Genomic DNA, 18882 nt, shown 5'->3' with positions numbered 1-18882 from the left:
ATTAGTTTTGAAATCTTAACTTTAAGAAATATTAACAGGATAGATGTAGAGGTGTATGCACAATATTCTTCATCTGGAATTTTATAGAAAGATTACAAAGTTCTTAAAAAGAGTACAAAAGTAAACATAATAAAATAGTAAAATATTTACTATTTTACTATTTTTGTTTTATTTTATTAACTAAGATAAGTAGCAGAGAGAATTAATTTTAAAATATTAAAGATATAAAACTCATAAAAGGAACTAACCCAAATGTAATGTGAAATCTTAAAATCAAAACTAAAACTTCTTGGGAGACAAGGAAGATCTGAGATTGGTACTGAGCAGACTTTCATACGGGTGCTAAGTATAGTGAAAGAATGGTTTCAGGAAATGAGTTCTTCCTAAATTTTGGAGATTCATTTTTATTGTAAAACTGAGAAGATGAAGCCATATATTTCTATGAGGTCTAGATTTAATCATTTTTATTTATCAAATTTATAGTGCTGCCCATCTCACAAAGGTGACTCTGAGCAGCCTTCAATAAAAACACAAACAGTAAAAACACATCTTAAAAGAACCAGAAAAAACAAGAAACATGCATATAACACAGGGTAGTGTTTAAAACCTCAGACATAATAGAGCCCTCTATATTAGTTTTATCTTAGCTTTATATACAGTATAATAGTATATGGATTTTCACCTTTTCAGTATATTTTAATTGCCAGTATGTATTACTGTCTTCTTTGATTGCATCATCATCATCATCATCATCATCATCATCATCCTGTTTATTATATTTTCACTATTATATTTTATTATTTTTAAAAAAGGGTTTGATTGGACACCCCTACAGAGCCAGGTGGGTGAAAAAGGAGGTGAACAAATTGGGAAAGAATAGATGCAAATTTGCTCTAGTCCCCTCTTAGTGGCCTCTCTACTTGGGAAATGATGAGAGAGATGTGGCTGGTGAACAAGAGTTCCTTCATGTCAGTATGGAAATCAAGGTAACCCATTTGTTTTCCACAAAAATCATTTGAAAAGAGGTTCTGCTAGAGCAGTGTTTCTCAACCTTGAATTCTGGGAGTTGAAGTCCACACATCTTAAAGCCACCAAGGTTGAGTATCACTGCTGTTAATGAATAGTCCTAGTCTTCTGGTGGACTGTGGTTTCCTGATCTGGACTACCTCGTAAGGCTGACACCTACTTCCTTTGTAGAAAGTATAAATAAAAATAGAGCTTACTTACTACATTTAGGTTTTTCTCATTATATCCTCTTGCAAGGAAAATGTTTTGGAGGCAAAGCTGGTCAATTACTGGATAGCTGCATGCATAGATCATGATGGCTTTTAGTCTTTCACTAAGAATGCAAAATTCTTTACTGCCCCATATTAGCTGTAAAATAAAAATGGCCCATGAATATGGAAGATTTTTAAATCGCAGTTACATAATTGTGCCTAAAGTGATCACAAATAAACCTTGCAATTCCAAGCACACTCCTCCTACAATGTGTACTTTACCTTCCCTACATTAAAGAAGTCCCTCTCTAGATTCCCGCCACCCAATCCTTTTTCACACATTTTTACAAATTCACATTGTAGAATTCACAAATTGCACACATTTCAGTCAGTGGAATTCTTTATTTCATTGCAACCAAATTGGGAATAATGACTTCTAAACAGGAAGATATGTTTTATGTTGTTTTTGTTGTTTTTCATTCTGGTTGCTTTTTATTGTTTTTATTGTGTTTTAATTGAAAGCCACCCAGAGTCATGTATAGGCAGTCCTCACTTAAGGAAACTAATTAGGACCAGGAATTCTGCTGTTAAGCGAAGCGGTTGCTAAGTGAGAAATCACATGATAATGACTGTGCTTTCTGGCTGGAAAGATCCAAGACTAGTCAGTTTCACAGCTTCGGCTTTTGTTTGCCTCCTAACCACTCCCCTGCCCTTTGGAATGCTCCAATGCCTGTAAGTTGTTGGTGTAGAGCTCATACAGCTCCCAGCCCCAGGTGGCTGGTGTGATCATGTTGCTTTTGCTGCATAGAACAGCAAATAGCTTACTCTCCTGCAATCCCTTTCTTTCCAATCTTTCTGCTCTGCAAGTGGGTGGGGGGGAGAAAAAACCACAGGTCAGGCACAGGACTACAGTACTAACTGTAATGGTGATCAAATGACTGAGGGATGCTGCGAAGGACATAAAAGGGCTGTAAAGTTATTTTTTCAGCACCATCATAACTTTGAACGGTTGCTGAACCAATGGTCAGTAAGTAGGGACTACCTGTGTATGAGATGGGCGGCCTATAAATTTAATAAATAAATAAAAGCTCAGACTGAAATCTGACCTAAAGACCAACCTATCTTCATAATGCACAGAGAAATGTAAAGGATTTTGCAAAGGATTTCCTAAACCCAAGATTGTGGATGAGCATAATATAGTAAACTGTCAATTTAATGGACCATTCAAGGAAAGGGACTGTTAAATCCAGAACGTACTTTTCCACTTTTTCTTCTTTAAAAAAACTATCTGCCATTTTCTACATGCTCAGAGGTTTGCACTGGGTTTCACACTTGTCTTCGCACAACTGCCGCAATCTGCTAGACCCAACAGTTTTTCAACAACTTCTTCCTTCAATCTTCTTGCTGACTTACCCACCCCCACTGACCTACCTGGTGCTATTAATATATGTCTATTAATTTTCCACCATCTTCCCATGACTGCCTGCAGTAAAACCTCAAAGTAAGGATTTTTTCTGATTTAATGGATTTTGTCTATTATTTCAGAGGGCTGTCACAGTTTCAGTCTTTTGACTCCAAAGTATGTTAAATTAAGTTCCTTTAAATTGAGGGCTTACAGTAATGCTGCTACACTGATCATAAGGAGCCAAAATTGAAAAAAATTACCATTTGCCAAACACTGGGTGGAAGGAAATGCTATGAAAAGGGAAATGCATGAAGCTGGGAAATTATACATTAAGTGCAATTGATATTTATTGGTTGTGAATTGATCTTGGTACAATGCTGCTTTAAAGTGTGCATTCAATCAATCAATCAATCAATCTTTTATTATGGTCACAGAGCAGAATTTTAAAGTGTGCATTGCTGTGCCCCAATTGTACCCTACATAAGAGTTCACTATATTCTGACTGTAATTCTATATCAAAGATTCTTAAACCCAATTTTTATATGCTTCCTCAATTTGGAATTTCCAGGAGGAATCATATTTATTGATTAACGTTAGCTATGTCAGACTTTGAGGTTAGAAATGAACCTTTAGCCCGTATTTAAATGCAGCTAGCCATGCCCTAGCAACAGTAAGAACAGGCCATGGAACAACAGACTGGTTTAAGATTGGGAAAGGAGTATGGCAGGGCTGTATACTCTCACCCTACCTATTCAACTTGTATGCAGAACACATCATGCGACAAGCTGGCCTTGAGGAATCCAAGGCTGGAGTTCAAATCTCTGGAAGAAACATTAACAATCTCAGATATGCAGATGATACCACTTTGATGGCTGAAAGCGAAGAGGAACTGAGGAGCCTTATGATGAAGGTGAAAGAAGAAAGTGCAAAAGCTGGCTTGCAGCTAAACCTCAAAAAAACCAAGATTATGGCAACCAGCTTGATTGATAACTGGCTTGCAGCTAAACCTCAAAAAAACCAAGATTATGGCAACCAGCTTGATTGATAACTGGCAAATAGAGGGAGAAAATGTAGAAGCAGTGAAAGACTTTGTATTTCTAGGTGTGAAGATTACTGCAGATGCTGACTGCAGTCAGGAAATCAGAAGACGCTTAATCCTTGGGAGAAGAGCAATGACAAATCTCGATAAAATAGTTAAGAGCAGAGACATCACACTGACAACAAAGGTCCGCATAGTTAAAGCAATGGTGTTCCCCTTAGTAACGTATGGCTGCGAGAGCTGGACCATAAGGAAGGCTGAGAGAAGGAAGATCGATGCTTTTGAACTGTGGTGTTGGAGGAAAATTCTGAGAGTGCCTTGGACTGCAAGAAGATCCAACCAGTCCATCCTCCAGGAAATTAAGCCAGACTGCTCACTTGAGGGAATGATATTAAAGGCCAAACTGAAATACTTTGGCCACATAATGAGAAGACAGGACACCCTGGAGAAGATGCTGATGCTAGGAAGAGTGGAAGGCAAAAGGAAGAGGGGCCGACCAAGGGCAAGATGGATGGATGATATTCTAGAGGTGACGGACTCGTCCCTGGGGGAGCTGGGGGTGTTGACAGCCGACAGGAAGCTCTGGCGTGGGCTGGTCCATGAAGTCACGAAGAGTCGGAAGAGACTAAACGAATAAACAACAACACAACACAAAGCCATGCCCTTGCTTGGCCTTTTGTAAGTCTTGCCTCTAGACTCAGGGCAGCATTAGGCACATCTTTGGCCACTCGGAAAAGCTTTCTTAGGAATTCTGAATGTACCCTTTCCAAGTCCTGGTAATTCATTCCAGGGTCCCTTCTCAGCCTCTTGCCCCGCTCACAATCCTTCTGTGGGCTATGCTGCCTCTTATCTGACTGTTCCCTTGGGAATGTCACTTTGCCCAGTCTCCCAGGGTCTTTCCCTTGTACCTTCAACAATGCAATTTTTTAAAACCCCCTTGGAAAATGCATGTTTTTTCATGATTGATCTGCAGTGAGTGTTCCCTGCAGAAATGGGCCAAAGCTCCCATGGCCCTCCTGAGGCCTATCGGCATTTCTGATCATGGAACTGCATCACCTGCAAAAGTCAGTATAGATGGAGCTCTACTATCTGGTCTGGGGGATGAGCATCTCCATTGCTAGGGTTACTAGCCATTGTGTTGATATAACAAGTAAAGAGAATGGGGCCAGAATGCGGCCTTGTTTAACCCCCTTGCTGGTTATCACTGTCTGGGGGATGCCCAACTGTGGTACATCGTGCCCTCAGAGCGGTATCTTTATATCGTGCCTGTATTAGGGTGAGTCACTGTCTATCGATGGCAGAAGCTTTTAATTTTTTCCAGAGAATTTCCCTGGAAACAAAGGCCTGCTTAAACTCAACAAACAGGGCACAGAGAGCTACCTTAGGTGGTTGAGTGTCCTTCTCAATCTCTGATCTCTAACCATCCTGCCTGGTCCTCCGACCAATCTAAATATTTCCAGGAAACGTGTCTGGCATGTATCTTGCTGATTATGCTCAGAAAAAAAAAATCCATCTATGATGCTGAAGCTCTGCAACCTGTTTCCCAACTGACAAGAGCTCCTCCATCACATGCTTCCCAAACATTCAATCTGTTTTTTTACTGTTAATAATCAGTATTGTTTTTTAACAATAAGCCTGACATACAGCCTGACATACAGGGTTTCGGAGTTTAAACTCGTGCACTGTTAGTTAAATAGAGCTAGAGATGGACAACATACAAGTAGAGCAAATGAAGAAATAAATGCCTACTCTTCTGAGTCTTTCAGGAATTTTTCCAAGTACACCAAAGGTCCCACGAATATCTTCCACGCTATAAGCAGGTGTAAGGCCTATGAAGAGCTTTACTCTGTCAGAGAGGTAGGGCAGGATTGAAAAAGCAATGAATCCTGCATAAAGGGAGGGAGGGAGGGAGGGAGGAGTTTAAACTGTAGGATTGCATGATAGCTATTATTTTAACTTCTTACTTTTACTGCTGGCCTGACTCTTATCCCTCCTTTGGAGAAATTCTTCCCCCCTGCCCTGGTGCCCCAATACAGGGGCAAAAGAATTTCTTTAGAAATTCACAGACTGGGCTTAAGAGGTGGTTAATTTACTAAATGAATGAGATGGGTGACAGACCTGCCACATACAGCCTTCTCTCTTGGCAGTCCTGCTTTGAATGTTCCTGGGATCATGCAGCACACTGACTATAGAACTGTAGGGAGAGAACCTAGTGCTGACATAGGGGGCATTTTTTAATGAAAAGGAGAAGGAGTTGTGCTTCAGTTACCAGAACAAACAAACTCTGCTGCCCTTCCCATGTGAAATCTTAAGGAATTTCTCCCTTTCTAACTCTCTCACTCCCCCTTTTAATTTAATGCCTCTACCTGACATACTTAATAAGGGGGAGAAACACTTGGAAGAACATGGATGTTCAATTGGCTGAATGAAGTACTCTTGAACAGGATTTTTTTTGCTCAGAAAGGCATCACAAATTGATTCCACCAGTTCTACATCCATAGAGAGCAACCATGTTATAACCTAAGCACATTTATAGAAGATGAGCAGCATAGAAACTTGTTTCAGCATTTTTCCTGCTAACTGTCCGTCTGCTGTGTTCTTTGCCCATAAGAAGTTCTAGGATTGGAAAAAAATACGTTGAGAAAAAGAGGCAAAGGAACCAGGTAAGTGCTCTGAAAAGGTCCCACCTTAGAGCCCCCTCCGCTGGTGAAAGACTTGCCAGCCAGCTTATAATACTGTAAATTGCAAAGCCCCAAAGGAGAGATTCTTTCTTAGGTATCTGATGGGAGCTAGCTCTTCAAACTGAAAACGGGCTGCTGTGTTACACTTGCCACCATTGGCTTCAGCAGATGTTCGGAAAGTGAAGTGGCCATTTGAAGCTGATCGTCTTCAGTGGAAGCGAAGTGACCCGACCTCAGCAAGGTGCTTTGCTGCATAAAGGCAAAATGGTGCACCTCCATGAAATCAAGGCCCACTCTGTACTGGCTGAATTGGCATTTTTAAATTATTGACAGGCATCCACATAGAGGATATCTGTTAATGGCTCTTAACCATGAAAGATTTTGAAGGCTTCACAACAGAGTCGTAGCATGCTGGGTGTAAGGTGATGTGGACAAAAACAAACAAAGTACAGTCATTTTCTTGCATTTGCTCATCCCAGTTGAAAAAGGAGTGCTGGATCCTTGGTTGGTAGAGAGAGAGAAAAAGAGTTTTCGTATAAAATTATGCCAGGACTGTGTTCTTAACTTACCTAATGATCCTCCTTGGGAATAGCCAATATAATATAAAGAGTCTTGTTGTGTTTTCTGTAGGATGAAGGTTATTGTTGCTGGAATATCATATATGGCCATTTCATGAAAACTGTAACACAAAACTGCATGCAAAACACACCTGTAATTTTATTTGCCTATGTTACTATCTCTGGATATTAGGACTGAAGCACCAGATCAAGGTCCACTGATCAAGGCCTCAGCAGTACTTCAAACCATAACTACCACACAGAGGCTGTAATTTTCCCCACTGAAAGCAAATTTCAAAGTAGGTCTGCTCAGAAACATGTCTACCAGGCATTGGTGATGATGATGGTGGCTTACAGTGAGGCATTTTAGACATTGGAAATTGCAACAGGAATGTATAGCTGGACCCTGGTGGCAGGCCCTTAAGGGATAATATAGCTTTGAATTATTCACAGAAGGGAACTTGTTAGCTTCCTGGTGCAACCTAATAAGCTGAACAAAGAGCAAAGCATAGCTAGGGTGTTCAGAACATTTCTAGATTTCCTTTGGGTCCATAAACTTCAGGTTTCTTTGTGAGAAACTGTCACTTAGAGTTCAAAGATTCACAACATGGGAATCAGCACATCTACCTGACTTCTTTTCTAAAATGAAAGTTCCTTCTGCCCATCCCTGTTTTCTAAGTCCACCATTCCATGTTGTTCAGTGACATCTCATTTGACTTTAATTCTACTTCTTTTTTTGTAGCATATGACTGAATGCAGGAGGAATATTAGAAGATTATTTTAGTCATGTGATAACAGCATAAAATGGCCATGTACAAGAAATATGCAAATTAAATTTTTCCCTATCTTACATGTCTTGATTATCAAAGAATCTTAGTCTAACCTTAATTTGATATTCAAAAGCTTCAGTAACCCATAAGAATCTTGTTTTCTATAATATGGAAATATATATTCTTAATTTACATACACCCCTACAACACCTTTTCCTAACAATTTGGTAGACTTTGACCAGACAATTTCGCTATCAACTCTCCTTGGAATTTACCTAAATTCCCAGAATTCTTGTTGGTGAATTGAAAACTCCTGGTGTCTTCTAGACCAAGTGGTCCCTCTGTTATTTATTATCCAGATATCATAGCCAGCATCTGCTAGAAAAAATCCCAGGCTGTTCCTAGGAAGATTTCCAGTCCAACACCTCCCTTCACCAAGCAAACCATGTACGAGTAATATGACTGGTCTAGGCCCTAGGAGAGAAAGAGGGAAAAATATAGTAAAGTAAGAGGATTAACAGAGCTGTGATGTACTCGTGTAACAGCCTAAACCTGCTCTGCTGCAACAACCTTATCATCCATCTAATCTTACAGCCGCAGGTTTATTTATTTATTTTTCACATTTTGCCACCACCCATCTCCCCCGAGAAGAGGGACTCTGGCTGGAGTCTGGCTACTACATTCTGCACCAGCTCCAGCTTCCAAGCTGTGTTCAAAGCAACCCAATGTACACCACACAGGATTCCATTTGTCAGGTGAACATGATCCCTGTCACAAAGGTTTCCTGGCCCATGTAGTGCTGTGATGGCTGTGCTGGCTGCTGCTGGGAGAAGACTCCTTGGCCAGGGCTTACACTTGCTTTTAATACCAGTGGGAAGTAGAACCAGGAAGATGCACAAGTCATGGACCAGCTCTTCAGGATGAGTTTGACCCCATCAAGACCGACTACCAGGATCAGAGTTAATGGATAGCCAAATTTTAGTTATAAGGTGGCAGTTCTGAATATTGGTAGGATTTAATCTGAGCTTGTTTTGCCCATCTAGTCCCCCACATCCTCCAGGTACCAATTCAAAACTTCACTAACTCTAACCCTGGTGTAACAATGTACAACTGGGCATCATCAGCAAAGTGGAACAGCTCACCCAAAAATAGCAGACAATCTCTCCCAGTTTCAAAAAAGCTATTAAATAACATAGGAGACAAGTCAAACCTGGCAATATTCCAAATTGGAGCAACCAAGGGCTTGACTGCTCTCCCCTCATGACTACTTCCAACTGGAACTACCCAACAAGCAGGAGCAGAATAACCATAAATTAATGCTTACTACTCCCAGTCCTTGACGCTAGTTCAGGAAGATACCATGGTTGGTGGTATTAATTGCCACCAAGGAGTCTAAGAGGACCTGGAGGGTGCACTACTCCCATCCCATTCATTAGAACCATCAGTGCTGCTTCTGTCCCATGACCAAGATTGAAAGTTGTGAAGATAATTCACTTCCCCTGGGATCATCTGAAATGGACTCCCTATCACTTTCCTAACTACTTCTCCTGAAGTTGGAGCCAAGCTAAGTTTGGACCTAAGGAAAATTTATCAAGTACTGCTGGATTAAGGAATGTCCCCTTTAAAAGAGTGGTCACCAAGCTTCTTTCAAGGCAAGTGCCATAACTCTCTCCCACAGAGAAACATTAACTACCTCCTGAATCCAGCCACACATGTTCCACCAGGAACCTGCAGGAGCAAGAAGGGGCATGGAGCTAGCCCACTGGAGGCGGAGCTCACACTACAGAGAAACCTATCACTCCTTTGGTTCCACAAGTTCGAAGGAATCCTGCACTGAACCACCCATCATTGTACACCAGTAATAGCCGCACAATTTTTTGTAGAAAGGTAATAGAATATACAAGCCAAGCATCTATGGCTTAAAGAACAATCCTGCAGAAGCTCTTTTCCAGTCAAAACTGAAAACAGGAGCACATTTATACTTCCTTCCCCATAAGGCACAGTGATTTCATGAAGACCACTTGCATGACTGTACAGTATATACAGTATGTAACCAATCCAAGTGCGGAAATGTTAATTACGGACCTACCTGCATTCTCCGGACAGTGTTTTCCATGAGGAATTCTATTTACCTGAAGGTAATAGCCATCATCAGTCAGAACTTCATACTCTTCGCTGGGATATCCCCAATATTGGATGATTTCAGGCTGCAAATGAAATAATAAAATCTTGCTCAACATTTAAGGAGTATACCAGTGGGATATATCATCTGTTCAGGAGGTTGCATAGATTGCTAGCTCATATACCTTTGTGGCTTCGTCTTCAGATTCAGTGAGATAGCGGTTCTGGAAAAACTAATCAGGATGGAACATGCAGAAGTTATAAATACAGAACAGTTGAAAGCCATGCCAGCTCTGCATGTTAGATCCTCCACAAACAGGCTGATTCGGTTAACTCTCTCAGCACAAATGGCTGGCATTTGGTGGGTGTAGGAGCTGATCTGTTGATGATTTGCTGAAGGCTGAAGGCAAACTGGCAACATTTGTGTGGTAAGCCATTGCCCAGCAATGATTCATCCTGAGAAAGATCTCAGGGGGGAATGGGTGCTCTGCTCACTTGTGTTACTCTAGCATAGCTCTGCACCTTGTAATTACGTACTGACATTGCTACTGGGGGGCAGTGGAGCTGAACACCTTCTGGCTCTGCTGCGTTATAATGAAATAGCCTCATTTTGAATGGTAGAGCTTCAGAACAAATGGGTTTCTAGCTCAGAGGTTCTCCCCTCTCCCAGTGAAGACTTAAGATGCTTTGTCCCCAGGCTCTCCTTTGGCTTTCCCAGCAGAAGAGCAGGTGGTAGCTTCCCCTCCCAGTGACTGCTACAATTATGTAGAAATTGCCCTTCAAATGACCACAACATGAAGCAACAACATGGATATGGTGCTGGTTGGATGCCCACTTTTCTGTTCTTCTGTTGTTTATGTGATGCTCTTGGTATGCCTAGGTCAGAATCGGAGGAGGAGGAAGAGGAGGTCCATCTACCTGTTTCATGTAAACAACTTACGATTGTCATGAATCCTTGAGGATTCAAATGTCTTCTGCTGAAAGATTCTTCTGAATTTGTAGTCTGCTGGATTAAGAATGCCATTACCAGAAACAGCCACATCCCACTGGTGAGTAAAATAGTTATGTTTTAAAGTTCTAATTTAATCTCTGAAAATCTTCAGGAATCTTTTTAGATAGGCATTAGACTACATTCCCAAAACAAGTTGGCCATATTTATTTGTTAGTTGGTATTTCCTAGGTGTATGCTTTTCAGATGAATTGGTCTACAATTGTCACTAAGAATAACAATAATAAAAAACGATCTGTTCTTTTTAAAAAAATGATTTACAGTACAATCATGATTTAAAGGTATTTAAGAAAATGTTATTAAAATAAATGGAAAAGAAGCCAAAGTAAAGACCTTAGTTTTGATAACAGTGTTAAGTCCCCTATGGTTGATATTCTTCAAACTCTTCAATACATCAGAATGTGGAAAACCTAACACACACCCCAATCCTCACATACACTTGCTTTGTGGAAAAAGGGGGAGAGGTGTTTTGACTGTCCTATTCTTTGGAAGTATTGATAGTTATCATTCTGAAACCCAGCCCTCTAAATGATTTAAACTCCATAATCCCTAGCCAGAATCATTAATCAGTCGTCCTTGTAACAAGAGTAACATAAATTCAGTTGTAAAGGCCTAAAGCTTACCTGTTCGTTTATTGTCCAAGAGATCTTGAGTACAGAACAGATGCTGCATAAAGTTTAGCCTAATGTAGTAAAGTACAAGTAAGACAAATCTAACAATTTACACTATTCTAAATGATGATGTAGCAGCTAAGATGAGCTGAACAAATTTGCTTAGATAGTCTGAATGACCTCAGGTAAATCTGCATCATTTAATTAATTACATGTTGTGTTTTCCCTGACTCAGCTTTAAATTAATGTTCAGACTTAATGTTCTGGTTGATGTTATTTGAGTTGGACCTGCATTATGGAACTAAGAAAGTTTTTTCAAGAAATGTGCATTTGTGAGAAGAGTTTTGCTTGCCCTACATGCTCTTTTGGATTTAGAGTCAGTCTTACTCATAAAAGACCCACTGAAATTAACAGGTGATCCATTAGTTACATTTAAATTAAATCCTATTGATGGCAATAGGATTATTGAAATACAATTAAGTCTGGGTCCAGCCTGTTTCTCACGGTAAACCAATTGTGCACAATGGTTTGGCCCACAATTTAGGCAGACCCCCCCCACTTTTTTCTTTAAAAAAACCCTATTGTTTGCAGCAAGAAGAGAACTAGCATTATTTGGAGGGTAAGCTGTATACAAAGTATCACCTAAATGGGGACTGATGCTGCGTTTAGAATTTTTTCATATTCTATCCTGAGTTCTTGCTTATGAGGACTGTATATCTATGTAGTATATCTATGCAGGGGAAAAATCCAACTGTCACCAACACTTATCATAAATAAGATCATCTTAAGTCTGTCTGGAGCATTAGCTTAAAACTGACTCAGGAAAACAAAAAATAGGATCCAGGAAAGCAAAATCTGCTGCACAGCTGCTCGTTACGTTACTGACAAATTTTGTTCAGTTCGGGTGATGGAGCTTAGCTCCTATTTCCACATTTATAATGTCAGCTGTATTCTGAATTGCTAAATTCACTAACTCCCCTGCATAGTTCTTTTTGGAAATTTTCAAATGCACTGTGCCATCTAAATGTCTTCCCTGTTTTGTGACTGCATTTCAGTCATTTGTAGCTCGTGGTATAATGATTGCCTGTTCAAAATCACTATCACATTCACACAAGGCTTTCATGGATATCTGATTTAATAATGAATAGTATGCAGGATCACAAGCAAAGCTGAGGATAGTAAAAGCATGGGATGTCTCCCAGTAAAACTCCAAATGGCTTCCAGTCCCTCCCTCCAAAGTCAGTACAATTCCATGCCCTGCAGGTGCCCCTAACGGTTCCTGCTGGTCTGCGGGAAACATCCTTGACCAGGCAAGATAACCCAAACATGCATTCTTCACTCCACACATTGCAGCCTGGTACAAGGAACAGGAGCAGCCCCCTCCCGTACAGCAACTTGTGTTTTCCAGGAACATTGGAACAGGGACCATGACAGTGAGTGAGTGACCATAAGCCAACCTGGGAGCACATGTAACACTGGTCTGTTTAATACGCACTGGCCTTCCTTCCTGAAATGTCAGTGTGACCATCTACCAACCCACATTAGCAGGAGGAAATGGCAGGCTAGGTCTGTTTTAAGAGTGTGATTATTGCTGCATCAACTTTGAATTGTCAGAACAGTAATAACAGTTTTTGGCTAGAAAGGAAGCAATAAGAAATAGAAATAATAAGTTTAAAATGAATGCTTATGTATATAACAAAGCAGGAGTGAAAGTAATAAATACCCAAAGAAGTGTAATGATTGCCTATTCAAAATCACTATCAGACTCACACAAGGCTTTCATGGATATCTGATTTAATAATGAATAGTATGCAGGATCACAAGCAAAGCTGAGGATAGTGCAGGATTTCTCACAGTAAAAACCCAGGCAGTATCTAGTCCCTCCCCCCAGAGTCAGTACAATTCCATTCCCTGAAGGTGCCCCTAACGGTTTCTGGCGGTCTTCAGGAAATGTCCTTGACCAGTCAAGTTAACCCAAACATGCATTCTTCACTCCTCGCATCGCAGCCTGGTACAAGGGAACAGGAGCAGCCCCCTCCTGTACAGCAACCCGTGCAGCACCAACAGGGCATGGGAACATGTTACGATGTTTTCCAGGAACATTAGAACAGGGACCATAACACATGGGCTTGTTTCTCTGCTCAAGACTTCCCCAGCTGCAGCAGTGCCTGGTCTTAGCATGAGGGCTATACACAGTAATTGTCTGTCTGTCTTTTCTTTTAAAATAATTTTTATTAAAAGATCCTGCTTGCAACTGTGGTGGAAACTTTTCAAGCATACTAAGTTCAGTTCATAAACGCTAATCACTTTCGGAAATTGCTCATTAGCTACTTCTAAGCTATTAAAGACTTTCAGCCTGGTGAGTTGGCCTTTAATCCTGAATGAAAGAAAACTTTTAAGCTTGATTAAGAATGTAAAGAAACTGAAATGAACAGGAAAAAGCTAAGTAAGATTTTGATCTTAGAAAATTATAAACAGGCTAAGGGTCCAGATGTCAGCACCTGATCATTCAAGCATTCACACGATCACAGTTAAGAGGCTGAGATTCCTTTAACTGTTTTAATTTAATGAAGTGTAAGGAATGGTACAGAAGGCAAGCTGCGAATAAAGATTTCCTGCTCAAGCCTAACTTAAAAACTACATTCTCTTAGTCCCCTTTCCCAAGAAACCATGCCACCCCCCTTCCCATCCAGATGGTATTCCTGGCATATCTCAACCCCGTGTCCTTGATGTCCACCATAGCCATGATAAACCACTTCACACTCCAACTTCATACCCCCTCCCACCCCCACCCCCTGGCAACACGGATTCCATTCCTTGGAGAAGGAAATGATGGTAGATGCTCCGATAAGGGTTTCTGTGAAACCTTTGATCAGGGGGATATGACACCAGATAAAATTGGAATATTGAAACTTTTACAGTGGACTTCTGGTGTGAGTCATGGCTGACTGAAGATGTCTCCACAAATGAACAGAGATGACAACCAGGGTGAAGAATGAAAGACTGATGAGCAGACCGGTCCTTCGAATCTCTCCAGAGAAGAAGATAACAGGAGATCACCCTCAAGTGCTCTGAATGGCAGCTACTTGTGAGGAGATAGTAAAACAGTGGTCTCCCACGGGTTTGAGCACCAGGGGCTGATGGAGACACCATCTTTGCTCTCAGCAGCGGCAGAGCCTTTCATGAGGACACTAAGCCAGCCAAACTCACTTTCTAATTGGAAATGCTCAATATAATCACTGTATGGATCTTAGAGACCTTCAAAAGGGCAAACTTAATTTGACACCTGGAGAGTTTTACCTTCTTCAGATTTAAGAAATCTGAAACAGAAACTTAAGAATTTAAAATAATATACAATTAGCAAAAAGCAAAAAAAAAAGAAAAAAAAGGATTTTGATTTAAATGGATTGGGGGACCAGAGAGATTTGGAATGTTGGTTATTTTTGCTATAAGATTTGAAAAACAAGCATATAATTAAAAAATATACTCATGGGAAATGGCTGAAACAGAACCCATATTAGGAACTGAGGCTTGATGAAGGTTGCAAATAGACACTAGAGGGAATTAAAGGACCAGGCAGAAAAGAGTTAAAATGGCAAAGTCAGCTATAACTTTTTCTTATCTTAAAGATTTTTAAAAAAAAAACATGGACTGAGATATCAATAACTGATATCTCAGAAAGGATACAGATTTCAATGGATAAACTTTTAGAAGATGATGAGAAAAACTTTAAAAAACTTTTATCTGACATAGATATTAGAGTGTGAAGGCATGGAAGACAACAAAATTGAGATTGCCAAAATGGGAATACAAAAGACCAATCAAGAAAAGGATCTGGACATGGAACAGTTGCAACAAGAAATCCTGGATGATGCCTCCTTAAGGGATTAACAAAGTAGGCTGGTGAAAGCTTTGAAGACTACTTTTAAATGTGAAAGAGTGATGAAAGATGAAATGCCACATCTTTCCTGATGCCACAGGAATGATTTAAAGGTCAAGATTGTGCACAGCAAGATAGAATATAAAATTGGACCATTCGACCAGGGACAAACTATTTGATTGATATTTCTGGTAATTCCTAATGGACTCTTTGCTGAACTAGAACTGAAATGATGATGATTTCTGGATTCCGTATAGCTAAAAGTTGGACTATGGAGAGAAGAGCTTTTTATTTGTAACTTTTAAAGAGAGTGACACATTACTGTATTAGCTTACGCTTGGTGTGAGGGAGGAAGATGGAAGAAGGAACCCCCATGCACCCTTCCCGGCCCAAACTGCCCGCCCACCCTACTCAACCTGCGCCACCCCCCGCGCCTTGCCCAACACACGCGGATTTCTTGTGCACCCCCACACACCCTTCCTGACCCACGCCATCCCCCTGTACACCTTCCCAAACCTGTGCAGCACCTCTTGCTGTGGCCTAAAAACCCAGGCACCCTGAGTTTTGCATGATGCTTATAAGAACTTGATCCCTGAATGTGGGAGAGAAAACAATTTTACCTTTGCCAAGTTGGTCCTTTTGCCTATCTGAAAATATGAATCACAAAGCAATTCAGGCAAAGCAAAAGGCATTTATTAAAGGGGTCAAGTCTTTTTATAGGGTACAGAAACCAATGATACATACATTCGGCATATGTGATATGTCAGAAAGCAACTAATCAAACAATAAAAAGACACTGATTATATGTGAGAATTGAACAATAGAAAACATTGTTTACAGATAACATTCCACATGTGGCAAATTTATGGGTTACGTCACTCCCTTTCCCAGCCGGGTTTGTATCTTTATTAAAAACTTGCAAGTGTATTCAAGGACTTTCAGAATACACACTTTATTGTTTAGTTACTGAAAAGGCTAGTTTTTGCACTTAAAAGAAAGAAATGGTTTGGGGTAAAAGGAAAACATGATTTCCTGAACTTCAAAAGAAGGCATGGATGCCATGCTAAAATGCTAATATCACCTTTATTAAAAAGCTAACAATGAGGCCTAAAATTCCAGGTAACACTTGGATGTGCACAAGGGTTTGTTGTTCCTGATGGACTTAATTTATTTCTTAGTCATATTTGATATTGTTTCTGTCACAGTTCTATTCTTTTATTATAGTGTTCTTGTATTTTAACTCTTTTAATTTAGGAAAATATTCAGAATCCTGCTGGATTAGAGTGGCATATAGACTGCAGTAATTAAATACCTTTTCTGCCCCACTCAGTGCTTTGCTCAATGAAGAAAATCCAGAGATACAATTTTCTCAAGAAAGGTTGTTTTTAGAATTATCCATTCTGAGGAGAAAAGCATACTGTAATTTCTCAGGAGAACTTCCAGTCTTTAGCTCCTGTTGTTAATAAAAAGTCTCTTCTATTTTTTAAAATTAAATCTATGCTCTAATTCTATTAAATCTTTCCATCTAGCTCCAGAAAGAATGTTTACTCTCTTACGTGTAACCATCTTTCATAATTTTTTGGTTTCCACAGCATTTGATATATGCATTTTCAGCAAACTGAAATGGCTCTTGGAAATAAGCCCATATTTATTATATGCTTAGTGCTGATGAAGGCTTGATGATGAGAGATTCCCTGAAGCTACTTAGTGTACTGATCCTACAGAAACTATTTAAAGCAAAGGACAATCTAGTACATAAAATTATCCTCCTGCTATAAATCAAAAACAAGTTGTAAAATATGCATCAGTGTAGACAACATTCAGGGTAATGCACTGTTTGAAAATGATTTGAAAGATGTCCTTCAGATCTCTCATGAACTGAACTCTGATGATCTCCCATTTTCAGTTATTCATGAAAGCAGCCCACCTTTTTTCAAGCTTTTCTGTGAGTCTGAAAAAATAAGCTACTTTTAAGAGGTGTGTTAAATTTAATGAATTGAGTTGACTCATTAAAGCAGCTGCATCCTGTTTACGCCTGAAAAACAGTTTGGCTGCTTTAATAAACAGCAAAGAAGTGCTGTGCTTGTCTGAATTTAAAAGTAGGCATAACCTAACTAGGATTTTTAAAAACCACAATGAATTTGCATCAAGAGATGGTAACTTTCTTTTATCAAGGGTTGCATTCCCTTGGAGGGGATATGACAGTATTCTGTATAGGGCAACCTCACCAGAAAAACAGTAGCTCTGTTTACATGATATACTGAACCATGAATTAGCTGGCAAATTATGTCTTACAATATTATATAAGGGAAACCATAAGAAGATGTGGGCAAGGGTTTCTACCTCCCTATGTCCACAAGGGCAAAGTCTCTGAGAATAAGGAGTCTCATAAAATCTACCCACCAACAGTGAGGAAGGAAGAGCATTAAAACGGGGTCCAAAGAAAGCCCATCTATATTCATTCAGGATTAGATTGTATAAATACCCCCCAATAGAAGGCTTGTGGCAGTCTAACATTTGGTGATAAAATTCAGGAGCACTGGTAAGAATATTCTGATGATCAGCATCCCAAAATCCTTCCTTTACCAGTGATTTGGCCTTCCTGAGTGAAAGGCTGAGACTACAAAATGCCTCCATGAAAGTTTGATACTAATAACATTTGTAGCTGTCTGTCAACAGCAGAGGTAACTGCTCAATAAGAAACACGGTTCTGAGGCATGCAGTTAGAATTCTGATCCAAGCCTGGGCCTTAATGCCTGGAACATTAGCTTAAAGCCTCAAAATTGCATTAGGGACACATTTTGGAGAACCACACTGAGTCCTAAGGAAGCTTGATTGAATGGGTTCAGGTTTCTAAATGGGTCAAGCTCTATCCCATACAACAGTTGGGCAACTGTTTTAGCCATAAAAAAATTAATTGATGCTGGAATGTAATTTGCCCCTTCCTATCTATAAAAATTGGTTATAGCTAATATGTTCCTTCAGATAGTAGAAGTGACAGAATTAACCTGAGCTGATAATTTCATAAAATCCTGAAAGGATATGAGTTTGGATACTTAATAGTAGGGGGAGTTCCTGGTCTAGAAGACACCAAAAGTTTTCAATTGACCAGAATTCTGGGAATTCAGGTAAGTTCTGGGACAAATAGAAGGTTGATCAGGTACACAATCCTGTTGAATATTACCATACCATTATTACCTTACCATGCCCCACTTGAAGTCGGGATGCAGTTTGATACTGGACATGATAAAGAATGAGAGAATGTATTATGGTTGCTCTGTGAAAATGATGAGTAGCAATAGATATGTTCAATATTCAATAATATTCAGTTCAATAATAGAGTACCTTCCTTGCATGGAGAAGGTCATGGATACAGTTCGCAGCATCTTTAACAAAAGTTGTTCATAAAGCCTGTTTCTGAAATCTAGGGGAAAAAAAACCTTGGAAAAATAATAAACAATATTAATGTAGATGAACCAACAGACTTAGCATATACTTTTGTCTTCTGGAAGAACAAATCTATATTTAAAAGCATGAAGTAAGAATATAGTATCGAAATTGATTAAATAAATGAAAAATAAAATGCGTGTTG

General features: G+C 39.7%; 1 protein-coding gene across 1 annotated transcript; it reads right to left on the bottom strand.

The window, feature by feature from the left end:
- Nucleotides 1-1182: 1182 nt before the first annotated feature.
- LOC134500498 (lipase member M-like) lies at nucleotides 1183-10832 on the bottom strand. Its single transcript, XM_063307833.1, has 6 exons — nucleotides 10731-10832; nucleotides 9759-9876; nucleotides 7945-8143; nucleotides 6912-7021; nucleotides 5411-5547; nucleotides 1183-1374 (listed from the first exon to the last, which is right to left on the bottom strand). The coding sequence occupies exons 1-6, from the start codon at nucleotides 10830-10832 to the stop codon at nucleotides 1183-1185; spliced, it is 858 nt and encodes a 285-aa protein (XP_063163903.1).
- Nucleotides 10833-18882: the final 8050 nt, after the last annotated feature.

The sequence above is a fragment of the Candoia aspera genome, chromosome 6, assembly GCF_035149785.1.
Source record: "Candoia aspera isolate rCanAsp1 chromosome 6, rCanAsp1.hap2, whole genome shotgun sequence".
NCBI lineage: Eukaryota > Metazoa > Chordata > Lepidosauria > Squamata > Boidae > Candoia > Candoia aspera.
The sequence above is the reverse complement of the archived record's forward strand: the minus strand, read 5'-3'. Positions and strand labels throughout refer to the sequence as shown.